At 39.4% G+C, this 27,965-nt stretch overlaps 2 protein-coding genes across 5 annotated transcripts in view; one reads left to right on the top strand and one right to left on the bottom strand.

Annotated features, from left to right (window-relative positions):
- The window catches only part of pcxb (pyruvate carboxylase b), a 176,032-nt gene that overhangs the window by 103,998 nt on the left and 44,069 nt on the right, over window positions 1-27,965 (top strand). The gene's annotated exons all lie outside the window — the stretch shown is intronic.
- LOC131543731 (leucine-rich repeat and fibronectin type-III domain-containing protein 4) lies at window positions 70-27,925 on the bottom strand. 2 transcript variants are annotated; one of them, XM_058781445.1, is made up of 4 exons: window positions 27,177-27,925; window positions 24,957-25,679; window positions 11,778-13,533; window positions 70-4,333 (listed from the first exon to the last, which is right to left on the bottom strand). In XM_058781445.1, exons 3-4 carry the CDS (start codon window positions 13,505-13,507, stop codon window positions 3,109-3,111), a joined length of 2,955 nt encoding a protein of 984 aa, XP_058637428.1. In that variant the 5' UTR covers window positions 13,508-13,533; window positions 24,957-25,679; window positions 27,177-27,925; the 3' UTR covers window positions 70-3,108. The 2 variants fall into 2 exon arrangements, with proteins under 2 accessions (XP_058637428.1, XP_058637429.1); XM_058781446.1 differs by lacking the exons at window positions 24,957-25,679; window positions 27,177-27,925 and adding an exon at window positions 18,995-19,396.

Raw genomic sequence — 27,965 nt, 5'->3', positions numbered from 1 at the left:
GTAAATTAGGTAAAAAGAAAGGCATTTTTAAAGGGATAGTTCACCCGAAAATAAAAAGTCATTGTTTTCTCAACCTCATATCACTACAAACCTTTCTGACTTTATTCTGTGGAAAATGAAAGATTTTATATACTGTAGTCCATACGGTGAAAGTCCATGAAATCCAAAATAACACTGGACCACTTTGACTTTCATTGTATGAGCATAATAAACACCTTTTTTAAGAAAGAAAGTCATACAGCAACGGGGTCAGTAAATTATTTTTGGGTCAGCTAACCCTTTAAGACACCACGCACAAGTGAATGTCTGCATGTTTTAGCATTTTCTAAAAAGACTCATATTTTGTCAGAATTAGACATTAATGATGCAGATTCCTCTCCATTATTCAGAAGTCCTGGGTTGGTTTGACCAAATATAACTGCCTATTGTGTCTGTGTTCCCAGAACCTGCTGTAAGCCTGTCTGTTGCTGTGGGTAAATACAGAAGGCAGAGATGTACACAGTGTCTGTGCAATCGTCCATCCATCCATCCATGCACACACACACACACACACACACACACACATGCGACTCAAGTCATCTTCTCCCCCTCATTTCACCTAAGCCATTCTTAAATGGGCTTTATTGGCAATGAGATAAATTCTGGCAAAGTACTTACATGACAAAAATACCGCTAACGCGCACATTACAGACACAATGTCCTCTCTCTTTTTCTCCAGCTCTATCCATTGTGCTCGCTCACTTTAGCTCTTCCTCTCTCTCTGTGTCCCGCATCAGCACTCTTGCAGACAGTGCTGTCCGTCCTATCTCTTTCCCTCAATCCGTCTCTTTCCCTGTCTTTATCTCAGCCTCACACACTGCCCTTCCTCAGCAACTATCTCAAACTGCAGATAGACAGGACATGACAATGGAAAAGAGGAAGAATAATTTAGCAATCAAGTCTCCTGCCCTCTTTTTATGGCAACAAAAGACGGGTAAAAAACTTATGTAACTTAAAAAGTAACTATTTTCATCTTACCTTTACTTAGAGTGCGTAACAGTGCTGTACACTGTCCCTTTTTATTTTTTAATTAAGCTTCTGGGTTCAATACAAGGTAAGCTCAGTCAACAGCATTCGTGGCATAATTCTGATTACCATAAAATACAATTTTGAGGTTTACGGTGTAGTCATGGTGATAAGAGTGCAAAATTGGATATATATTACTGTTCCAAAAGTTGGAGATTATTTATTCTTGAAAGAAGTCGGTTGTGCTCACCAAGGCTGTTTTAATATCCTGTAATGGCAAATCCTTCTAATTTGCTGAATTGGAGCTTAGGAAACATTTTATTATTATCAAAAGCTGATGAACAGATGAAAACAGCATATGTTTGAAACATAATTTTTTTGTAACTGTAAAAAACTGTATTTACTGTCACTTTTGATCAATTTAATGCACCCTTGCTGAAAAAGTGACCTAAAACATTTGAATGGTAGTGTAACTTTTTCACACTGAAATCATGTTTACACACGTATTGTTTAGATACTGTTGCAACAGTGAGTAATGTAGCATTTACAATTTGCACCATTCACTGACATTGTAAATGCCTCAGATTTGTTTTTGACGAGCTTTTGACGAGTTTAAATTCATTTTGTGGTCAACATAATGCCATGAATGTGGTCAGTTAAGCTTAACTTGTAATGACCCCGGAATATTCCTTTAAGGATATAAAATCAAGGTAACAATGGTTGCTTTGGCAAAATATGATACAGTAATAAACAGATATTAAAATGGTTATTAATATCAGTGGTTCCCTTATTTTAATCTTCATTTCTATACTCAGTAAAAAATCATTTAACACTTAATGACATTGACATTCCGTTTACGCCAACAACAAAAAAAAATAATCTTTGTTTTTCACTGCTAGTATATTTCATGAAAAACAAAAGAAACATTTCTGGCAAAACAGCTCATTATTGTCCTTTTCGTCCATTTCTCCAAACAAAACATATTTTAAAACAGAATTTATTCATTGATTCTGTGGTTTTGGAATGGCATTTTTTTTTTAATTAATTTTTTTCTTCTATAATAGTCCAGCATCCTTGCCGCCAACATAATAGTCACAGAATACATTCCTGTACTGGATAGTGGTGGTCACATGATACAGTAGATCCAGTGGTGTCATAAAATTACTTTTGATTATTTTTTGTGCATTAATCCACCCACTCACCTACACACTTACAAACACATACACATACAGGCTCACGCACAAAATATCTGTTGTCAGTCAATGCCCATTTATGCTTTAAAAGTGTTCCAAATCATGCCACCATTGTTCAATTTGTACACTTTCACTTTCCTTGCAGTTTGCATCCTCTACATGCCACATTTGTAATACCATTGTTGCAGTTATTAATTGATCTCCTCCGATCGATTGTGCATGAGTCGGCATGTCCACTTGCTGGCCTTGTTCCTGTAATGCACGTGGCCACAGGAAAATGAACCATCATATTTGCCCAAGGTCCACGTGAGTTAGAAATCACTGTTTCTGTGGGCCTGCATATATATATTTGTTTTTTCACATTGACTGCCTTTTAAAATGAAATATAGTTTGTGGTTCTCCAAAATTCACTGACAAACCAGACTGTTTGTATGGGTTTTTTTTTGGAGTCTTGACTTTTATATCTGCTGTCTATACCCTTGCTGCTTTTTTTCTTTCTGGAATGATCCATCAAAATTATATGAGATCTTCAACAACTTTCCTTCTGAAGAGCCAGTCTAAAACCATCCAATGACTTATCTGGCTTAACTGGTCTCTCAGCCTGGTCAAGCTGGTCTTCAGCTGGTTTTGCTGGTGTCACAGGCTGCCCAGCTGGCAAGTACTCCAAACCCCTCTAAAACCAGCAAACCAGATGACCATTCCCAAACCAGAGAGCAGCTAAGACCACCAAACGTTGGGTGGTCTTAGCTTTTGTTGTTTTTTTGGGGGGGGGTTCAGCCCCACTTACAAAGTAACCTTACCATATTTTTAGCTCTCCTTTAAACCGTTTTCTCCTTCGCATCCATCTTTTGGTCCTTACAGCCTGTTTCTTCATTTATCTACTTGCATGTCTCATCTGTTTTCTCTTTCGCTACACCACACTCTCCTCAAGTTCTTCTGCCTTTTCGTTGTCCTTTCCATTATTCTTCAGCCACTGGTTCTTTGAATTTGTTGTAACCTCCGCTTTCGGAGGGTTGGAATTTGAGTTGGTGGCATTGTAGGCACGGATGTATCCGCGTGCATGCTGCATGTGGAAATCGTCGCTGCCACTGCTGGTTGTTGAGGTGCTTGTTGCTGAAGTGCACTGGACAAGCATGCCATGTAACGACTGGCTCCGTTTGGTCCAGATTACGCTAAGTCTCTTGGCATAACTGTAGCAGGCTGTTGTGGCGATTTCACCCATATCGAACGATGAGCTTCTCTTGTAGCGCAGGGCACTGTGAGGAGGACTCTCGCGGGACAACACAGGACTCTGATAGGCCAGTGAGGAATTCCACTGGCTCTCTGGTCCTCCCCGACGGACTACAACGCCCCCTCCTGTGCTGAACCGCCTGCCACGACTGTACGTAGGGGGCGGAGCCAAGCTTAAACTGGCCCGTTTACTTGTGTCCACATTAGCAGGACGCAGTTTGAGCGGTTTCGCTCCTAATTGCCGTGACGGACGTGGCAGTGTGGAGGGGGAATGATTACTGGGGGTATAATACAAAGACATTTGCTCTTTCTCCAGCGTGTATGGAGGAAGAGGCCTGACAGACCCCATCTCGACATCTAGTCCTGCCCTGAACTGTTCCAGATTCACCTTGGGCTTTGGGAGGGTTTTTGGTTTCACTTTGGAAGTTGGTTTGGGTGGTGACCCCAACCCTCCCTCTGCCACTTTTCGTTTTTGAACAAGCCCGTTGGGCAGCACCACCATCATCACATTCCCATTTCCATTACTCTGAGAAAAGACATCGGCTCCCTTGGCAGGAAGAGGCGGGGAGTCTGTTCCTGAGCAGCCTACCTCCTCGCCTATTTCATGATGATTGTCATGGTTGCTGCACACACGGTGACGTACCATCAGTGCCACGGTAAACACTAACAGCGTTACCACAACAACTCCACCAACCAGAATTGTAAGAGTCCCGCCAAGGAAGTGGGCTTGAAGCGAACGGCAGTCTGGGTAATTGTCCTTGGTGCTAAACTGGGTGCAACCAAGGACTTTTGTGGCGGCCATGGAAGTGACTGTGTCATCAAAAATGGCTAGCACACACAAATTGTAGTCTGAGCCAGAGACCAGGTTTTTCAGCAGAAAGCTGTCACTCGTGGGGGGCAGAATCCTGAAAGAGGAGAGGAGGGAGAGAGAGAGAGAGCGAAAGAAAGAAAGAGCGGATGGTTAGTAACCTGTAGCAATTACCTTCTCCTAATTCCATCACAACGAAACAGCATTTTACTTAGGCTCATGTTCCTTTATTCTCTTGTTCGTAGCACAAAAGCCTATACTATCCTTTAACTATGGAAATGTACTGGGCTATTCTGGCAAACCACCAGCCAAATTAAGGCCTTCCCAAACAATACCTCTAATATTGACATATAATTACAGGCTCGGATCAAGACCTTGACACATTACAATACTGCTTCAGTCACATTATTAAAACCCCCTTATCCTCCCACACGCAGACGTGTTTTTTTTTTTTTTTTTTCTTTATCTTTCTCTCATGGAAGAAAAGCATCAGCTAATGCCTGCAGTCCACTGGTCCTGATGGGTTTAATTATGTCTCCGCTAAAAATGAAAAGACACCTTAAGTAATGCACATGGAATATTAATTGCAGACAAACATTTTTTGGCAGTGGGCATTTTTACTGCTTTAATTGTTCAGTTATGTCCCAGAGTGTTTTCAAAGAATATTTTTTGTTCTCCTTTTTTGTCCTCTATTGTCCAATTTGTCATTTTATTGTATATTTTCTTATTATTTAGCAGTACTTATTATTTATAAAATAAATAACAAATGATTTAAATTATTATTTGAGAAGCTTATTATTTGAAAATCCATTTTGACCTTTTTATGACAAGCTAAGGTTAGTTCATGTTTTAAATTGTTGTGGTGAAGCTCCCCCAAATGTAATATGAATTAATCATTTATTATCGTTTTTACACACATGCATCCATTACAGGCTCATTAATGTGACATGTACAGTAATGTTGAAATTATTCAAACTGTATGTGGAGGTATTTTGGCTTATATATGTATATATTTAGAATAATTATAAAATAACAGTAATTTTTAAACAGGTTTGCCAAACATACCCCCATCTGTTTGGTAAAAGAGGTGGTCCTGCCTGAAACTGACTCCCTTGGTTTATAGCAATCTTTTGAAAATTCCATTTTTCAACATTTAGCTGGCTGGCTTACTTTAATTGGCATACTCTATCTCTGCACATTAAACTGGGATATACAGTATGATACAAGTATTTAAAGTTGAAAAAAAGTCACTCTAGCCTCAGATTTGTTCTTATTTTAAGACTGGACAATCTAACATTTGTTTTCCGATATAAATGCATAGGCGTAATTTGTTTATTAAATCAATAAGGTTAAAAAAAGACTCTCTCCCACTCTTTCTCTCTCTGTCGAACACACACACACACACACACACACACACAAACACTCTGTCTGCCTGAACTGCTCTGTCATTGGGGTCGGAATCTATTAAGCCCGGCTGTGCTGTAAATTATGAGTTACAGCTCAAGGTCATTCTGTCTGCCCTCTTCTAGCTTTGTATTTCCAGACTCTGTGTAGCTCTGCATGCCCTTGTTGTGTTGTTTTTCAAGCACAGGAAGAGATATACTATTAAAATAAACATGAAACAATGTCTCAGTAGCTGTATCCAAGGCAGTATATTGGAGCTGACATATTTTAGAAGTTACTGACCATACGCTAGTAGGTAAACATCTCTCTTCCAGGACATAAAGCTAAAACATGGCATTACCATGGAAAACACGTAGGTGCACTAGATATAGTATGTCTGTTGGTGGATTCCTTTTTTATCTAGATGAGTAGGTGCACTAAGTGTGAATGACAGAGCAATAATGATAGCATTGGTGCATTAATTTTACACGTCAGTTGAATTTGTACTATTTTTGAAACTGGATCCACAAATGTAAAGCAAGGGGGAAAAAAGATACCATAACAACTAATTATATGTCCAGTGGAAAAGGGATAAAGAAAGACAAGTGCACTTGGCAGGAAAGTGACAGGTGTCTGTCTCTGGGTGACAAATCAGTGCTAACTGCATTGCAAGCTAGATCCACATATTGACAGGGCAGATCAGTATTGGCTCGGGTCCCGTACAAAGTGGACGTGACCTTCAGCAGTCTTAGTGTGTTTATGAGTGTCTGTATTATTTATATTTTCCTTGTTGTTTTGTTTTTGTCCTTTTTGAACATAAATGTTGTAAAGCCTGATACAAGACTGATACTGATACTCAAACTGAGCCCAGCCAAGAAGTCAGAGATTTCAGTTTGAACTGAAATATTCCCACAACACCAAATTATCTGAGCTGATGCTATCCATATTAAAGGGATAGTTCACCCAAAATTTAATATTTCTGTCATCATTTATTCACCTTTATGCTGTTACAGACCTTTTTGACTTTCTTTCCTTTTTAGAATGCAGAAGGTGAATTTTTGAAGAATAACTTGGCCACTCTGTTCCATATTATTAAAAAGAATGGGGGGGGCTGACAACCTCCAAAATAGGTCATAAAATAGGTGAATTTGTTGTCTTCTAAAATATAGCTTTGTGTGAGGAACAGACTAAAATGTACAATACCACTCAAAGGTTTGGGGGTCTGTAAGTGTTTTATTTATTTATTTATTTAAAGAAATTCATACTTTTATTCATCAAGGACACAATAAATTGATCAATGTTAGAAAGATTTATATTTCAAATTATTACTTTTAATGATTTTGAACTTTCTGTTCATCAAAGAATCCAGAAAAAAAGAGCATGTGAGAGAAACATTAAAATAATCTTACCCACCCCAAACCTTTGAGCAGTTGTGTACATCATTATTCAAACATTTGTTTCATTCACTTTTATTCTGTTACCCGTTGTGACCAAATCTTTGACTCAGTGAGTCACTCGGACTGAATTTATGAAAATAAATAATCGATGAACTAAAAAAGTACAATTCGTTTACAAATCAGACCACTGCCTGTCCTAGACTTCTGGGGGCCCTAAGCAAAACTTTAAGCAAAACCAAACCTGTAATCTCTTCATTCAGTGCAGTTTCACTGTCACCCAACAATAGTGAGTTAAAAACAGTCAGTCATACAATAAAAAGAAAATTACAAATAGTAGGACAAATACTATAGTAAAAGATACAAATTAAATAAACAATTTAGCCTACTAAATATACTATACAGAAACTGAATAAAGTAATCAGATGTAAAAATTCAACACTGCGTAGTCTTCACTGTATAAATTAACTATACGTTGTATCTTATTACTGTTCCTAACTGTTTATGTTCACTTACAACATAACAAATCGCTTTTAAGTGAAAACTCATCAATGCTAACATTTTGACATATTTTTTGTGTGTATTTAAGTGCACACTTGTAGCCCATACTTATCCATGTGAATCAGACATGGCTACATATCTCTTGTAATCTATTGAACTCAGAGAGAGATTTTTTGGCGTTAACTTTATAAATTTGGGGAAAATGGTCAGGCTATTTAGCTTAATAGCTTAAGCTTTTGTTTACCATGTATGGAGGAAAGTCACAGGGGTGATGGCCATTTTTATGGTGAACTGTCACTTTAATTTTATAGCTCTATAAACTTACTGTACCATATGTCAACAATTGTCTCATTTTTGTCTATTTTTTTTTCTCCTCAGTTGATAGATGAAATTGAAAAATGATTGAGAACTCCATTAGGTCTCCTGAGTAAAACAGCCATTGAGCAATACAATTTTCTTCTGGATTGTCAGCACTCGTAATGTTTCAGAAGAGTGAGTTTGACCTTTTCTTCTAGTGCCTTTAATTTGTGTGTCTGAATTTGTGAGATGGAACTGCACAAATTCAAATTTTGCCTTGTCATACGTCAACACACACACATACACATCCATTCTGCAGTAAAAACTGACAGGGAAATGTTTTGTGAAACTGGTGACACAGAAACAGTCAATTATTAGAACACTCTAATAATAGAGAGAGAGAGAGGTGGGATGGAGCCTGAACGAAAGGGAAGGAGACAGAAAATACTTTCATCTTTTGTCTCCACTAACTTAATCTTCATAAACAGACTGCTTTTATTCTCTAAACTCAGTCCTGCCTTTTTCTTGTCACACTCTTTCCTCCCATCCTCACCCAGTTAATGTCAGTCTTTTTCTCTCTTGCTTCCCTCTACAGGATCTACCTCTTTCTTTTTGCATTTCCTCTGTGTATCCACTGAGACACCTTTTCTGCTGTTTCTTGTACTTGAGAAAAAGCTATACATCCAGGCACCAAACCAAAGCCAAGATAAAAGCTTTCCCTTTACCTGTAATCTCTCTCATTCTCGATTTTTCACTCTCTGCTCCTCATCCTGTTGTTGTGGTGGCCGTCAGCAAGATAGGTTGTGACATACTTATTGGCACTGCAGTTTAAGCTCATTTAAAGACTTCATTATTCTTATCCCTTGAGCCCTCTGTCAAACTCTCTATCTCTATCTCTGTCCCACCCCTCTTATTTATTTCCCATTCCCTCTTTCTGTCTCTCTCTCTCCCTGCCAGCCCCCCTGTCAGATTCAATGTCTGTGGAGTCAGAAGCTTGTAATTCTCCCACACCACATACACACATTCACTCCCTCTTGGCCCCTTAATGAAGGACAGACAGCAAGAGGGTGTATGTCACTTGCCACAGATAATGTCTCAGAGAAGTGCAAGATGTATCGAACATGCTCCGAAAATGTCTGACAACAACTAGGCTGAAGCTGCTGCTAGAGCCACAGACGCTGATAACATGAGAAAGCAGTAGGACTGCCTTTGCCTCAGGTTCAACATGAAGCTCATTATTATCACGATTCATGCTGACAAGAATCAGAGCATGGCATATTCATTATTGCAATGCTGTTAAATGTCATATTAAATGGGTTATATAAGCTGGCTTTGAATGCACATAAGTGGGTTTCTGAACAATTAGCCTGTAATATGACAGTAGATCATATTTAAAAGCCTGTTTTTAAGCCCTATTGAAATTCCAATCCATCACTTTAATGTCACTTTCAGTGAAGTATTCTTGAAATCCAGATTTAGTCAACATATGCTATTCTGGTTAATTTACAAAAAAATAAAAATAAAAAAATGGTTCACTAAACTCAGTGACACGATTCATCTGTGGTGACTCATTCTCAGTGACCTGATAAAGCACTAGACAGCACTGGCACAGTTTTTGCAGTTGTTGTAGTTGAAGACTTGGAGTTCATGTTTGATCTTAAGACGTTAATTTTCACTAACAAGATATTATTGCAAGTTACTTAATGAATTGTCAGCTTAAACAGAATATAGATATATTTTGCTTTATTGGGGTTAAAGGGTTAATCCACGCAAAAATGGAAATTTCTGTCATTAATTACTCATCCTCATGTCGTTCCAAACCCGTGAGACCTTTGAACACAAATTAAGATATTTTTAATGAAATCCAAGAGCTTTCTGACCCTGCATAGACAGCAACGGAACTACCACATTCAAGGCCCAGAAAAGAAGCAAGGATAAGGAGTAAAATAATACATGTGACATCAGTGGTTCAACCTTAATTTTATGAAGCTATGAGAATGCTTTGTGCGAAAATAAAATAAAAATAACAACTTTATTAAACATTTTCTTCTCTTCTATGTCGGTCTTTGACATGTGTTCACAAGAGTACCACGACACGTGTGTGGTGCTGCTAACGCAGGAGCCGACGTTCTGACATAGAACACAGATGCGCTGCACCTTGTTTACAAGCAGAGGAAGATGCACGCTGTACATAAAACAGTGTTCGTAAACATGTCTGAAGATTTCGACAGAGAAGATCAATTGCAATTTTTTGCCCAGCCTTACTTATTTGAACCATAACTAATGCCTGGCTCACACTACAGGATTTTTTGCCTGATTTATCCCCGATTTCCCCCTCCCGAGAATCGGAGGGAAAATCTTGTCCAGCACCTCGATTGGTCCCGATGTTCGGCGTGGATTATCTGGTAATGTGAGGCATTCACTGATAGAACTTTGCACCTCCCGATCTTCTAGCACACAAATCGGGGCCGCCCCGATCATATCAAACATGTTTGATATTTAGGATTTAAATCGGGGTGATGACGGCTATATGATTACGTCAGCTGCTGTACGGCTCTGTTGAATAGTGGAGACGGAGGAAACTGCTTCTTGAAGTTTTGTAGTAACACGATTGTCTGTATAATATGTCGAACACGTATCACAACCGATAAGGAGAAAGAGAAGCGCTGGGGTGAAATCGCCTCAGTTTTGAACATACCAGGTGAGTGAAAGCTGCTAGTATGCTAGCTATTATGTAAACATTGCTGACGAGCTGCTGCGTGAGATCACGTGAGGTGCTCCCTCTGGAATGATAATCTTAATAATATCTTGTAGTGTGTGAGGCGCCACGAATTTCAAATTTTGTAGTGTGTGCATGTTTAAGATTTGAGGGAAGATAATCTGCAAAGATTCTCCTTATGTGTGTGCTGCAACCAGATTTCATAATCGGTTAGGATTTTAAAACTCCTGTAGTGTGAGCCCGGCCTAAGAGAGATGGAAGTTCTATGTCAGAACACTGGCTCCTGCGTCAGCAGCACCACACGCATGTGTCATGTTACTCTCGTGAACGCACATTGAAGACTGACACGGAAGAGAAGAAATTGTTGAATAAAGTCATTATTTTTGTTTTTTTACACACAAAAAAGTATTCTTGTAGCTTCATAAAATTAAGGTTAAACCACTGATATCACATGAACTATTTTAATGATGTCTTTACTACCTTTCTGGGCCTTGAGCATGGTAGTCTATGTCTATGAAATCTTAATTTGTGTTCCAAGAAGAACAGGTTTGGAACGACATTAGGAATTGTAATTTTTGTGTGAACTAACCCTTTAATTTGTATTAGTTCATAATGGAAATGTGAAATATAATACAAGTACATATATGTGTGTGTGTGTGTGTGTGTGTGTGTGTGTGTGTGCGTGTGTGTATTTGGAACCTCTGCCCGGGTTAGGCAAATTTCAGAACTGAAATTCAGAACTTCCTTTTAATTCATAAGTGTAAATTTTAATTGAACTCGACACATCAATCGCACAAGACTTACAATTGTAGCAAATTAGTATCTGGTTGTTTATCTTTTTGTCTGTATGTCTGTCTGTACATAAGGCTTATCACCCTTCAGTCTCCATGGTTTTTTTTTTACTTTTTTTTTTTCAAAACTTACAAACAAAGTTTTCTCAAGCCAACATTTACAGATTGTCTGAATAAACTTTAATTTTCAATAGTTATATGGATTTTGTTTTAGTTCAATTCTACTTCCTTAAATTCAAATTCCAAGCTCCATCTTTAATTCAGATTCTCAAATTAAATATGAATTACATGCATTCTTAATTCAGTTTTGAATGATGCATAAAATTCACTTCTACGGAATCTATATTCCATTTGTTTCAATTCTTCAACTGAAATCACCTTGTAAATCCATCATGTGCATTTGATCCTAACCCTGAAAGCTGATGTCATGGTTTCAATGTTGACACTCTTACTCACCTGTAAATTAGTGTCTCATCAGCAGTACAGTTATACTGTATTTGATACATCCACACCAGGCTGGCTCCCATCAGTCGACCCTTATCCCATCTCACTTGTGCTGAGGTGGAGGTCACTCCTTGTACTCCCACCATCTGCTCCTCAACCCCTTCGCTGACCACATCCTCACTCTCTGCCTGACCCTCATCCCGTCCCTCCTGGGGGTCACTGTTAGTGTCCATACCAGGGCTTTGCCCACTGGAAGTCTTCCCTCTGGTTATGTCCGATGATCCTGGGTCACGAGTTAACAATACCGTTCCATTTCCACGATGAGGGAGGGGAATAACCTTTAGATCAACAAGTGAGGTGGCCTCACCAGCAGCATTGATAGCAATGCAAGTGTATGTACCATCATCACGGGCAATAGTCACATGTAGCTCAAGAGTGCCATTTCGGAAAGATGTGGTACGACTGGAATTACCAATGATGCGGTCATCTGGTGAGACCCAGTGCACCACTGGCTCTGGATCACCAATAGCACGACATTTGAGAGTTGCCCTTTGACCCTCCAAAACCCAGAGTTTGTGTGTATGTCGAGTAATAAGCGGAGGTTCACATGCAAATTCCTCCTCAGGTATAGACCAGAAGTAACGTCCCGCTAAATGAAGGGGTGTAGCACACGTTTCCATATCATCACTGCGGATCAGCCTCCTCAACCAAAGCAGTTCACAGTTGCAGTGTAATGGGTTACCCCCAAAATTTAAGTTGATTATGGCATTGTAGGGTGTAGGGCTGATGACCCCCGTCTGGGAGCGAGCGAATAATGGATCGGGTGGTAAAGTCTGTAGGCGATTGGAGGTCATGTCCAATCGGGCTAGTTTGTAGAGCTCACTAAAAGACCCCTCAGCAATCTGGTCAATGAGATTGTGATCTAGGTTCAAAGTGTGCAGACTGGCCATACTCTGAATGGCATCCCAGGGAGCCTTGCGCAGATTGTTATAGGATAAGTCCAAATCCTCTAGAGTGAGTAAAAAGTCATCAAAGGCCTCAGAGGAGATATTGATGAGCTGGTTGTTGTTGAGAATGAGATGCTGCAGGTTTATCATGCCTACTAAGTCTCGTGGGCCCAGCTCTGAGAGTCGGTTGCCATCTAAGTGCAGCGAACGAAGACTTTCCAGATCTGCAAATGCCAGTGGCCGGATGTGACTGATGGTATTCCGGGATAGTGTCAAATCCACCAGTCCCGTCATGTTGTCAAAGTCAGCTCCACCCACTTCTCGAATGAAGTTATCGGCAAGGCGAAGTTCAACAGTTCGGCGGTCAATGTTTGGCGGGACAAAGAGAAGACCTTTGTCGGCACAAAGTGTGCTTAGAGATTCTGAGAGATTCCTGCAGACGCAATGGAAGGGGCACGCCGACACTACACCCCACGTCTCGCCGGCTACAGCTCCTGGAATCTGACTGAAAAGAGCGGGCAGCAAGCAGGCACAAGTGACCAGTGCCAGCCAGTGCAGTAATTTCAGTGGTAGTGTTGGTGTGGATGCGTCTGGGGGTGAGTATCTGCTGGTGAACTTTGGCCACAGTGGAGGAGAGGGTTGACGAAATGCTTCAGAGGGTTTGAGGATATTTTGTTTCAGATGGATGGATGGATGAGAGGGCAATGAGGGGGATTGTGTGTTCCTGTGAGGATGGCATAAAATGTGGGACGGATGTGGTTTTCTGAATGGCTGAAGGGGTGGGGAGTCTTGCATGGTAGATAGGGGAGTGATCCACAGACCTAGAAAAAGCAGAAAGAGAAAGACATCAGTCATCATGTTTCAAGTATCAACTTTGTAGTGCTGATGTGTGTGGTTTCTTTAACTCTGAATGAACTCATGCAGTTGCTCTCCACAGGAATTTCTATGCTTGGGCACCCTGTGCATAACTGCATGTTAGATTTCAGCAAAGCCAATGCCATAACCACACTCTCAAACACTGTTGGTGGAAACTGCACATACTGCACATCTACGAACCTCTAAAAAGCATGGAAAAGACCATATGACAATTATTTTACTGCTTTTTGGAAGTGGAAGCTTGTAAATTTACACTCCCACCTTTCTGTGTGGCAGTTTTCTTTGAAAGAAGAGCTGTTTGCTTCACTTCAAGAGAAGAAAGAGCCACAAAAACTCTAGTCATTTCACTGAAACTCAGCACTGATGGGCAAACTCTGTTTAAGAAGTTTATTTTTAATGATGTGGAAGCTACATGGTAAAGATAAAATAAAATATGGTATAACAATCTGTACAAATAAATTCAGAATGCAAACATTTTCACTTTGGGCAGTGCACTTGCTTGAAAAGATGAACTGGTGTGTAAACACGCAGGAAGAGAGAAGGACAAAAAGAACGAAAGAATTATCACATCACATAAAAATGCAAATTACAGGTTTGAGACTGAAAAATCTATAATATCTGTAATTTGATCTCTTGCGCCAATGTGTCCCTTGCACTGAGTTGTCATCGTAAAATATGGGTTTCAACCCAGAGATGAAGCTAAAGAGGTATTAAGTTCTTTGTCCTACATTAGCGCATTCAGCAAATGCTCTTTAACTGTGTCACTTAACACTAAGTGCATGTAATCATCCAGGTACAAGCCAAGGAAAACAGCGATCAGAATCAGCAAGAAATGTTCCATCTCTGCATGTTTACTGAGAATTTGGGCCACAGCTCAGACGAGATGACTTACAAATCAAACATTCTGTCTTCCTCAGTGTTGGGAAATAGCTTACTAAAAATAGTGACACTACTAACTCAAATACATTTTTCATTTGTGTGACAGTTAAAACAATGTAGCTTTTCCAACAAGGTACTTTTGCACTGCAGTGCAACTAAATGCTACATACAATAGCTGGTTTTAATGCAACGTTATATTTTGTAAGCTTTACATCCTTAAACGTCCTTCTGTCTACAGTATATATATATATATTGTTTAAAACAGATTTATTGTAGTGAGATGGTTTGTTCGAAACAGTCTTGTTTCTCATATGTATCCTTAAAGTCTGATTCATTCTAGTGATTCATTCTCTCTCTTATTCAGGGGTTGGACAAAATGACGTGGACACCCATTGTAATAATATATATCTTTTCATTGTCTATGTTCTCTAGTTTGTATATCAGTGTAGTATAAGTTGTACTCAGAAGTGTTTAATACAAATTGTCTGTGAAGTGACTTTTCAGACTTCCAAAAAGCCCATTTAGCAGGAGCGGTTTTAATCTTAACAGTTCAGTTGTTTGGTATTTGAAGAACAACAGCCTTTATGATTATGGAGTAGTACACAAAATATGGCATGACTTCTTCTGCAAAGAAGAAAAGTGTTCGCAACCTGAAAGGGAATGATAGGGACTGTCGAACACAAGAAGGATTGTGTCCAAACACAAAACTACTGCAGCAAAGTGACAGCAAGCCTGCAATATTCATCTTAAAGACCCTGTTTTCACAAAAACCAACCACAGAAAATTTCCCAAAGCCAACATCAGCTGTAATTGCTCAAATTTAAATCGCAGACACCAGTGCTAAGATGAGAAAAAGATATAGTCATGATCATTAAAATTAGACAGTTGGAGCTCAATTGCCAGCTCAATCACCTGACTTAAATATTATCAAAACCACTGTGGGCAGCTTTGAGGAGAAGAGTCAGAAGCCAATTTCTTCCTCCAACATTTCTAAGCAACTGGCAGATGTTCTGGTAGACGTCATTCCACTGGAGACTGTTCACAGTTTGTATGAATCTTTTTCTAAGAAGGTTGGAGGCTGTATTAAAAATGGTGGTGAAACACATAAGTAAATAAATGTTGCCTATTTCCCAGGTCTTCATGTTATTTTGTTCAACCCCTGTATGTAGAGTTGGGAAGTCCTGGGAAGTTTGTCCTGCTTGGTCTTCTCTCTCTTGTACAGTATTGGAAAGCCAGATTCACTGTAGTGAAAAGGTTCGTTCAACATGGTTCACATAAATGAACAGAAAATAAAGATTCACTAATTTGAGCCCCAGCACTATATTTTGTATCTTTTTTTTTTTTTTTTTTTAAATGTTACTTGTTTTGTTAATTACTTATGTCATATATTAATTTATACTCTTGATTTTTTTTATTTGTACATTTAGAGTAAATGTTTCAAAAGGTTATATAATTTTCAAAGTAATTGCCCTTAGCTTATTTTTAGTAGCTAACTTTTTTTTCCAACAATAAACTGACTTTAGTTTAATTAGCTTAGCAAGCAGCATCTTCAAAGTAACATCCCCAGCACTGCTCACGTCAGACTCACATCTGTATCAGTGATCTTTAAATAACCATTCCCAACTGTTTGTGACCATGCAGTACTTCACATACCCGTGAATACACCTCATTAGTAGAGTTTGTGCTTGCTCACCCCTCTTCGATATTATTAACAGTACAGCAGTAATTATGCAAATTTCAAACCGACAAGATAATAAATTTTGCAAAGTCATTACACTGAAAAATGCAGATAAATATAACCACGGAACAATCAGACTTTACTCAATTAAGCATGTTTTTCAGCACATTACTCATTAAATAGTGGCAGATTCTTATTTTGTGTTAATATAATAAAATTAGGTGAGTCCTAGTGAATTTGCACTTGAAAGTGCAGAAATGGGAGGGATCTTGAAGATTTATAATGTTCACATAGAAAGTGACTGATTAAACCTCATGATTAAATTGATTACTGTATTGACTGGACAACCTATCCTGAAAGAGACCATTAAGATTCTTCTTACAGCATTATGGTTGTGAACAATAACTAAATATGGTATTTGACAGTAAGTATGGTTGCTATGGTAATTTTTTTAAAGGGATAAATCATGTGTAACTGGAAATTATGTCATCATTCTCACCCTCGTGTCATTTTAGACCTGTACAACTTTATTTTGTGGAACATAATAAAAGAATAGTGTTTTTGTACATACAATGAAATTCAGTGGGGTTCAATGTTCTTCAAAATGTCTTATTTTGTGTTCTCTAGAATAAAGAAAGTCATACAGGTGTGGAACAACAGTTTCATTTTGGGAAAAACTATCCCTTTAAGCGATGAAATTCAATGAAGACATATGGGGAATGTCAATGCTCAGTGATTAATAACTAGACATATGCACTTTCATAAGTATGTGGAGGAAAGTGCAACTGAGTGCAATTTACAATGTGAATTTTAATGTCTTGTAACTCTGCATTCCGAGAAGTCTGTTGTAGATAGAGCGAAAAAAAACCTCTATATTGCTATGCCAAAGTATCGAATTGATCTGTCTCTTTCTCTTCTCCTGTGTGGTCTTCCTTCGACCTCCTGTGACCTTCCTTCTCCTCTCCCTCCCTACCTAATTCTTTTCCACACCCCTCTTTTTCAGTTTCCTTCTATTACCCAGGGTTCTGCTTATCACCTGTGTCCACTCTTCCCATCTGCCCTTGAGGTAACTTGAGAAGTGATGCAACATTAGTTAAGTATCCCTCCCCTCTCTCTCCATCTCCCATTCTCACCATCTTTAGCCACCTGAGAACAGACCAGCCGAAATAGATCTTGTCTCTTTCCTCCATCGATCCGGCCGCCCGGGATAGATAGCAGCCCTTCCTCAATATTATCAGGCCTCTTCCTCCTACCATCCTCTCTCCCTCTTTTCTCATCCTCCACCCTCTGTGTCCTTTACACATATTCGTTTCTAAGTTCAGGACATGCCAGTGCTTGTCTTGGTCTAATTTTATCTTCTAGAGCTATTGGGTGTGCGTGCATGTGTGTGTTGGTAGGGCGTAGATTAGATTAGAATAGAATATAAATTCTGGTAATCCTTTTGTAATCCGTAATGTTATTCATGATTCAGACTGAATGAAAAACTACTGCGAGTGCCTGGCTTTAGAACGTAATAACCCTGTCCATTATGTGTGCGTGTGCGTGTGCGTGTGCGTGTGTGTGTGTGTGCGCGTGCGTGTGTGTTTGTCTCATGCTGAACATCTCTCTGCACTTAGCAACTCCCTCAGCCCTCTTTCGCCAACACATTCTGTCCTCAGTGCACCCCTTCTTTCTCCCCGTATCCCTCGCTGCCTCATATTAAATCAAACACAGTGTCTTGCTGCTGTTGCCAGTGTCTCCACAGCTTCAGTGGCCACAAAGCGGATGACCATTTGCTAATGATTATCACATCAATTACGTTCTGTACTGCACAAGACTCTGAAGAGAGCTGTCACACACACACAGTGGCTGAAAGACTAATTGAAGCAGCATTGACCAAGTAAGAATCATTAGCATCCTGGCTTAGTTTTACTGACTTCTCGGTGCTCAAGTTGCACAACAAGATTTTTTTTCTCATTCCAGGAAGGCTTTTATTTTTTCTCCAGGGTAGCATGACACCATAAACACAGTGCTCAGAGACCTGTCATCAAACCAGCAGCAGTGCATGTTATTTTTTTTATTGTAGTCACTGTTATCCAAATCTTGCATTTTATTTTATTATTTTATTTTATAGGGTATATATTTAGTTAGTTAGTTCGTTAGATAGTTATTTTTGTTAATTGGTGTAATCTAATAATGTTTAGAAAATTCTGTCTACTTTACATTTACATTTACATATACATAACATGTAGTTTGAATTTATTATTAGTTCAGTTTATTGTATATCGCTTTTCATAATACATATAGTTCTGGGGCAGATTTACAAAGCATAGTGCATTATAAAGCACCAGTAATGAACAGACCAGAGGTGAAAAAAAAAAAATCTCCATAACATGTTTATGTGTTTTTTGCATGCCTTTTAGTAAACAATAATGACAACCGCATTTTAATTTACAAGAAATTCTGATTTAATTTAATATTGTTTAATTTGGAAATAGTTTAGTCTATAACTAGTAGCATTTTGTTGCATTTTATTTTATCACTGACTTCATTATTGTGGTCTCTAGCAGCTGATGAGGCTTTTCGCATAGCCATACAGGTATAAGCAGCACAAGTGTGATGTGGTGATGGGAAGAAGAGTATAATGCAGGGTGCTGCCCATAGAAATGTTTCCCACTAGAACACAATTTATTGTCAACGAGAGTGGTCAGAATTTAGAGCAGGCACAATCTCATAAAAGTGATGAGCGACAGAGAAGCGAAGTGCATTTCTGAGACAAGAAAGTCTATAATACCTGGAGAGAGCTAACCATTAACATTAGCATAGCAACCGCTTACCTAGCGCAGGAAGTATATGTTTTGAAATCTCACCTGAGCCAGAAAGTGACTAATCACTCTGCAGCTGCAGGAAATGACATCATGACTAGGCTGACTGGCTGATGGCAATACACACCATCCCAAAACCTTATCTATCAAGAACTATGAGTCCATTGCCTGCTTTTATACTAGACATTTTTAATTGAATGGCTGTCAGTGGGGGAAAATGATGTAGTTACAGCATCCACCAGCAGTGGCTTATTTACATATTTTCACACTAAACAGCAAAAGCTCAATGCTGATCGACAGTAGATCTTTGTGAAATTTCTCATTACCCAGTTGTTTTATCTCGTCACATTCCATTCAGTTGTAAAACCGGAATTTGGGTTGCATATATTTTTTTCAAGAACACTGAACATTTAATGAATGGCCAGAGAGGAACTAAGCTCTGATGGCTGAATACTGAAACAAGCAACTTTAGGTATTGCAATAAATAAAACTGTCATATCTCAAAAAAGTGGCAGCTCTAGTCTTTTTTTTTTTTTTTTAATACAGGAGGCATATAAATACTTGAGGAGGGAGAATAACAGCATTTTGTATTTGTCAGATGTGATTTTCTGTTTGCTGAGGCAGTCTTTGTAGTATTTATGTGTGCTGGCTGTATTGTGCTTGAATACATGCTTCATGAGGACTCAATTGTGTTTAATGACATGGGTTTTACAACATAAACATTTTATGAGGACACTCCCTGTTAAAGACATACTCAAGTGTTTTTTTGTTTTTTTTTTCAAAAAATGGCAGTAGTTTTTTGTGAAAGGTGGGGTTGGGGAAAGAAAACACAGTGTGTACAGAAACCATTACGTCTATGGAGAGTCCCTGTAAACCATATATAAGTCTGTGTGTGTGTGTGTGTGTGTGTGTGTGTGTGTGTGTGTTTGTGTACTAAAGCGAGAGGAAGACTGAGATAGCCAGAAAGAAGGTTGAGACAGGTGGCACAGGTCACAATGAGTTTAAGTCTGCATTATGCTTTTGTGTGGATATAAAAGATGAGCTGTAGATAGGTGTAGCCCCACATATATCATTCATATCATCTGATGTGTGGTATTAAAGACTTCTATCCTCTAATGAAATATCTTACTGTGAATTGAACTGGAGGATTTATTATCTGTGCAACAAAGAGAATCAATGATCCTCAGATGTCTCCAGCTTTTATAGGAAATGATCTCCAACACACACATGCACATGATCAAACGCGCATACACACACATACTCTTTGACAAATGGCTTTCATCTTCCTGGTTCTCATCTCACAGTTGTACATCAACTCTCTCATATCTTCGCCATTTGCCCCTGTTCTTTCTCTCTCTCTCTCTCTCTCTCTCTTTCTGACTGTGTGAGCAGTAGACGAAGTGACTTAATGTCATGAAGTCATTAGGATGTAAAGAGAAAAGGCAGAGATGTGGAAGGTGCTCACAGTATTGTTCTTACACCCAAACACACATGCACACTCACATGCACTGATATGGAGGCGGATGACGGCCTGACAGCAGTGATCCATCAAGCGTCTGAAAGGGAACTTGCCGGAGAGAGAGAGAGAGAGAGAGAGGAAAGCTGGTGGAACGGCAAAGAAAAGTGCATTGGTATTCGTTAGGCTATGTAGTTGTTGATGTTGCTATGGTGTTTATACATCTAGACATATGACAAGATATCATTTAGTATATAATGAAATGTTTGTTTGTATTTTTTTTTTTGTAAATCAGAACCCAGACTTTTTGACTCCAAAGGATGAATTCATATTTCAGTAGAGTCTTATTTATCTGGCCCGGCAGTGACCCTTTGAGCACTGCACACTCAGACTCTCAGCATCGATCCTTCTAGGCATCTGATTATCCATCTAACCATGCCTTCATATGCCTGTCCATTTCTCTATTTATTCAGCCGTCCATCATCTTTCCATCCACCCTTCCAATTTGTCTGCCTGTAGTATCTTTCCGTCTGTGTCTGCCATTCTGTATGAGTCTTTCTGAGGAGGTCAGTCTCATAATTCTCCTCATTTCCTGTTCTTCTGTTTCTGAATTCACTCTCAGTGCAGTGAATCAGCAGAATATAAACTCTAATCCTTAAGCACTGGAATACGCTCGATATTCTGTGTAATATGATACTCATATCTGTCAGTCTACATCTTGCATTTTATGTATTACCGGCAGGTTTGTTTGTCTGTCATGGTGGGGACTTTGCATTTTTATAATGCCATAAAGACATTTACTATACTTATTAAGCTGTTTTCTTCATTGGGACAGTTGGCTGGTTCACACAGTGCAGGTGTTTTTTAGGTTTTACTATCCTTCTGGGGGCATTTGGTCCTGACAATGTAGTCAAAACTAGACCCACACTGTAAAAAACGACAGTGAATTTAATGGTAAAAGTCTGTAAAAATGCTACAGTAAAAACCTGTTCAATTGTTAACTGTAAGTTCCCCTACTATATACGGTGAAAAACTGTATTGTGCATTACAAGTAATTTTTCGGTAGTATATCGTTTTTGGAAGTGGAAAAAGAATGTATAATTTACAGTGAATAACCGTAAATTGACATTCCCAGAATTCCCTGCATTTCTTCTTAGTTTTTTTCTTATCAGTTGTGTACATTAGGGCTGTATGTTACATCTAATGTTGTTAATAATTTCAGTTTAATGTGTGTTACCATGATGGTGTTTAGTGTTTGTGTGAATGAAACTGTGCACCTTCTATATATGTTAATATTTAAAAGCTGCTTGTGATGGGCTTTGGTTCATCATGTGACTTTCTCATCACCACCTACTTTTGGTGGTTATCAGTGTATTACAAAGGTATTAGTCTTAATACATAAACTTAATTTATAAGGTCTGTGGGATTCATTTTATAACTAGCCAGGTATCCCGAGCCAATCTCATGAATTGGTATTGGGGTACTGATTAAGCATTTTTTTAACTGATCGGTATCAGCTATCCTAAGCCTGATCACTTATTTTATGTCAACTATCTCGCAGGTGTCATGCAGTAGGCCTTCAAGTAGATTTGCCAACTGCCATTAAAAAGAAAAGACGTGACATGCGAGAACCAATGATGTCTGTTCTAGAATATCTCGCGTGCTCAATCTTCCAACTTTAGCGTATTTAATGCGCACTTTGTAACAAATCACTCGAAAGTCATTTATTTACCATTTACTTTCAACTGTGAGAGATGGTGTTGCCATAACGCATTGCTATGGGTTGCATCTTGCTTCAGATTGAGACACACTATTGTCACATGTATGTTCCCGTTTAGTTCCTGTTTGTCCTTATTTGGTTTAGTTCCTGTAATCAGTAGTTAATCATTGTTCATTCAGGTCACCTGTGTTGTATCATCTCGTTTGCTCCTTTGGTTTCCCTGTCTTTATACGCCTTCTGTTTCTGTTCAGTCTTTGTCTCGGATTAATGTTATTTTCAATGGTCTATGTGTGTTGATGCTGATTAAAACCCCTTTACGTTTACTCCTTCGTCTTTGCCTCCTACTACAACCACGACCCGTGACAACTATGCCTATAAATATAATCACTGTAGTATCCTATTGGGCTATATGCCTCGTTTTTTACATTTGAGCCCCTGCCCCTGAGAATCTCTCCGCATGGCCCTATATACACTGGATGGAATTTAATAACTATAATGTATTGTAAAGTATTGGCTCAGGACTTGGTATCGGCAGATACTCAGTATTTAATGACTCGGAACTTGATTGGGACATCTGTATTAATAACACTTTAACAAATAAAACTCTCTATACCTAAATTAACCAGTAAGTTAACCAGTTTCACAAGCTAGGATTTGCTGGTAAACAGCATGTCTCTGTGGGCACACCATCTGAATCAGCCCCACACCAGCATACACTGCCACTGAATTTATTGTGGCTCAAGCTATTTTTCAACAGGGTTAGTGAAATACCTGGATGGGTATCACAGTGTAGAGTTTAGAACAATGTCGCATGCTCAGTGAGCACCTTTCTCTTCTACATGATCTGTCCTCCTTCATCATAACCTGCTGTTCCTGCACAGGTACAAGCTAACTGCTAATGAACTTGTTCAGTTTATATAATGCTGCTGCAGGGACAAACTCAGGAATAGAGAGAGAGAGTTGATAGACATGAAGGTAGGACACAAATGTTTGGCGAGGTGAGGTGAGGTGAGGAGAGGAGAGGAGAGGAGAGGAGAGGAGAGGAGAGGAGAGGAGGAGAGGAGAGGAGAGGAGAGGAGAGGAAAGGAAATGGACGGGACAGGACAGGACAGGACAGGACAGGACACAACCTTTTTGGATAAAACTGTCAAGGTAGGAAGGGAAGCCAGCATACAATTCTCTCAAATAAATAAGTGGGAAATTGTGAAATCTGAGTGTATGTAAACACCCAGCCCTTTCTTTGAATTGAGAAGAGGAAATAATAACTCAGAGTAAAGGACTTGGAGAATAAATATGAATAAATAGACAAAAGTACTGAAGAGGGTTTATAGGGCGGTCCCTGAAGTATGGGGTGCTGGTATTGATGTTGGCATGGTTACAAAGAGAATGCATGCTACTTTTAAAGCAACCTCTCTCACACTTAATGACACACAGAGAGAGAGAGAGAGAGAGAGAGAATACAGCAGCGTGAGAGAGGCAGAGAGATAAAGGCTGTAGTGCAGTGTAAAGTGTCCTTCATGTGTGCACATGAATATGCATAAAGAAGCATGCACTCTGGATAGAGAGCACTAGAGCTCTTCAGCTGTTTTTGTGTGTGTGTATGCATGTGTTGTCATTATAGCACTGTAAAATCAATCTCTCTTGTGTTGTGTCACCGCATTAGCCGCTGTTGGATATGTGCTTGTGTTTATGCAAGGATATGAGGGAGAAAGAGGGAAAATAGGTGGAACAATAAATGGCTTCCACAACATACTTTGAGCTCCATAAATAACTGGATATTCACATCTGTCTTTCACTGGAGGGAATGAGGTGTTAGTGTGCAGTCATAACCGTTTCTAGAGCAGAATGTTGTTCTCTGACCCATTCATGTGTATCCAGTCAGGCATCGTCAAATTTACAGCTGCTTAAATGACTACAAAAGGTCAACATCTAGTTCTTCCTTCGAAATACCCCACCACATGTATTTCAGACAAGAAGAGAAGCATAGGAAAGAAAAAAAAACAATTAAGGTTCACAACTTAAAATGTGAAGTGTAGAATTGATGTGTCAGCAAACAGAAATGCAAAAATAATGCTTCCAGAACACTGCTGTCTGCCATTGGTCTGGCAAACAGATGGCCCTGCCATTGGTTAAGCCAGTGTTGCTATGGCTGTGCGCTGTTTTGAAAGGTAGACAACTTAATTACACAGCCTCCTAAGATAAATCATTTTGCCCAAATCCCAGAATCCATTGCAGTCACCTCAGTAAACCCTACATCCAATAAAGTGAGAGAAATGGTATTTTGATTGAAATCTTGATATTCAATAGCAAAAACAACATGCAAACACCAAACCCTATTGGAATCAGTTGTGAATTGTGAGTATCCTTCCATCTCTGTAGGATACTGCTTGTAGGTGTGGCAAAAAAGGTCCATTTCTGTTAGTCAATGCAACAAATCCACACGAGCAACTTCAACAACTTGAAAATGGTTCATCCTCACAAGAAGTTCCAGATTAGGTGGATTGCTATTGAAATGTGTTTTAAGAAAGCTGCTGTCGGCAAGGACCCTGTATGCCAGCCATTAGTCTCATTTATTTTTATTTTCGAGACAAAATCAATACTTAAATGAAACTCGGAACACCATTAAGTCTCCTGAGTTCTGAAAGAGCAACCTCTAAGAGATAAAATGTTCCACTGTGTGTGCTGAAGGATGTGAAACAGGACTGTGCATACAAAAGCTGGGTAAAGATTTTTTGCCCTGCATCTTTCATCTGAGGTTAGTCAATTGCCTTGTCCATTAGTCTTCAACCATTTCAGTATATATGTGTGTTAGTGTGAGTGAGAGTATTTACCTTTTTTGTCTGTGTTGATCCCAGGTCAATTAGCTGCTCATTTCCAGGTGTTTATCTGCATGTGTTTAAGTTTCTGAGGTGCGTTTTAATCCAGACTGAGGTGTTGTCAAGGTAGAGGAATGTCCGTGTGTGCTTATGAGTTTATCCTGTGTCCATGCACACACTTCAGACATGAGGATTTAACTTGAATCGGACTCTCGATTCCAATCGTATCTGGGATATGCACTTGGATATGCTCTTCCCTTGTTAAAATGTTCCTGCTGTGAAACATTTTGGCCTTGGGGCCTACCAGCAGTTTCACATTTCCACTGAACGCATTTTAAGATTCTCACCATATTCTTCCACCTTTGACTCTTTCCAGCAGTTTTTCCCTCTATTTTCCAGATCCTGCTGTTTTTATCTTCCTCTCACCTTCTATTCCTGCTCCTTTTCATCCACCTGCCATGTTCATGTGTTCATTTTCCCCTTTAACATCTTCTCATCTCGCTCTCTCTCATTATGTCAGTCTGTTTATTCCTTATTCCAGATGTGCACCTTGTTTGTGTTCTCCTGCAAATTGCTCTGATTGTTGTTTTCATGCACTCGCCTCGTCAGTTGTTCGTTCCATTCGTCTTTCAGTGTCGAATTCCAGTGAGCTGCCAGTTCTGAGGCCTTTGTGTCTCATGGCAAAACAGCGTCCTATGCACAGAGAAAAACGGGACGATGGGAGGGAGGTAGCGATGACTGAATGGGGAAGATGAGTATGGAATGAGAGGAAGGAAGAAAAAAAAACAATCAATTTCAATTGTTGTTAATACACTCAGATACACAGAGATACTAAAACTGATACCCAGAAGACAATTTAATGGGACTTAATTGAACTGCCGTTTGTTAAATGAGTTATATAGTTCATTGCTGTCACGGGTGTTTCTGCTAAAATTCCTGGTTAGATATACAAATATTAACAAATGAGGCAACTGTTGGTTGAACACAGATAAGAACACAGAACAATAAAATAAATATGGAAATAAAAATAAATATGAAATTAAATGCATGAAATAAGATATATTTAATTTAATTAAAATGGTAAATAAATGCAAATTATACATAATTAAAAAATAAATATTTAAAAATATATATTTAAATATGATTTTGAAGATCTCTTGGCCATTCTGAGATCTATTCTGATGTGAATATCAGATTGTTGGGGTCTTTTTCGGGAGGAAAAATCTGAGAAACAGGAGACCTCAGCTCCATTTGCTTTTAACTTTCCATCAAGGAGAAATTATTGAGATATCAAAAAGATCTCATTTGGGATTTTTCCTTCCTATTCAGTAGGGAGAGATAATATTTAATTACATGCTTCTTCTGATGTCACTGAGGGTTGCCACAGTACTAAATGGGCCCACTGTCCCTTGGGCTAAATGATTAGACCCCCCCCAATATCCCCATCACTGGGCTCAGGACATCCCCCTCCCAGCCCTGGACACCATCCCTGATGTCATCTCTCCATTTTGCACTCCTAAAAAAATTCCTCTAGACTGCATCTCTCCTCTTGTTTAGTCATCTCTGTCTCTCACTGTTTTCCATGTTTTCTCGCCTCGTCCGATTGCAAAAAACATTGATCCCTCTTGGAAATGTCACCAAAGTGTTTTTTTGTCATTTTGTCTCTCACCTTCTCTCTCTCTGCTCCGTCTCTATCACACACACACACACACACACACACACACACATCTCTAGTTATTTTTGTGTCCTCTTCAGCTTGTCATTCATCTTGAGCATGTCTCAGACAGCACAGAAGCAGCATTCAAATTAAACACCTCCTGTGTGTGTGCGTGTGTGTGTGTGTGTGTGTGTGTGTGTGTGTGCTCGCGTGTGTGCTCGTCAAAAGAATCACATATCCAGACAGAGTGTTTTTTTAATCTGTGGGTGCGGTGACAGTGTGTGCTGCTTTGTGTGTGAGACTGTGACTACTAGTTAGTTAGTGTGTGTGTGTGTGTGTGTGTGTGAGAGAGAGAAAGAGAGAGAGGAGTTAAGCAGCTGTCTTATATGGCATCAGGCACGTCACCATGCAGACTGACAAGCTTTCAACTAAGCATCATCTCTCTGTCTTAACATCCCTTTCTCTTGTTTTTATATTCCTTATCAGAAATGTCTTTTTCCTCTTTACTCTCATTATCCACTTTGAAATCCATCATTGAAATGACACACACATACACACACAAACGCTTCCCCACAAACCTGCTTTTCCAGCATTTCCAGTCGAGTAGTCCTGCAGGAAACGGCGATCCGACTCCTGGCTTCCTCAAAAGCAAAACAAGACCCTCTTTCTCTCTCTTTCGGACTCCGGTCCTCTTCCCTCCCTCTCTTGATTTCTCTCTCTCCGTCTAACACTCCCTCGTTCTCACCAGCTGTGTGCCGCTGAATCTCTTCAGAGGACAAACTCCTCTTTTTTTCATCCCTCTTTCTTTCTCTCCTGCCACAGCTGATTGAAATTTAAGTCATTTTTAATCCTGTCGGTCAGGTATCCAGGAAACAACAGAACAGAAAAAGAAAAATTAGAGCGAACGTGAGAGGAAAAATGATAGATCTTTTGTACTGCTAGATATTTTTAGCAGTGCCCCTGCATACTTCTCTCATTTGTTTCTACTGTAGTTCAGATTTTCTCGGGTTTCTACTCATTTATTTTCTTCTTTTGCAAGCAGCTGAGATGTTTGCGTGAGCCAGCGAGCGACTAAGGAGTGAGTGTCGACTACACACACTGATACCGGGAGAGACAGAGTGAGGGAGGGGGCTAAAAGACAGAGAGAGAGAGAAAGCGAGAGAGAGAGATGGACAGCCTCCAGCAGTATTGGCTGAGTGTGATGGTTGGGGTAGCGAGGGAGCGATAGAGGAAGAGATGATAGAGAAGCAGAAGGAAGAGCTAAGTATGGAGAAATGGATGGAAGAGAGTGATACGGAGGGGAAGGAGATAAAGATGTACATCAAACGCAGAGAGGATTGATATAGCCTGATACCTGATGTTAATGA

This window comes from Onychostoma macrolepis, chromosome 07 (genome assembly GCF_012432095.1).
Source record: "Onychostoma macrolepis isolate SWU-2019 chromosome 07, ASM1243209v1, whole genome shotgun sequence".
NCBI classification, from domain to species: domain Eukaryota; kingdom Metazoa; phylum Chordata; class Actinopteri; order Cypriniformes; family Cyprinidae; genus Onychostoma; species Onychostoma macrolepis.
This window is presented reverse-complemented; position numbering and strand designations above follow the sequence as displayed.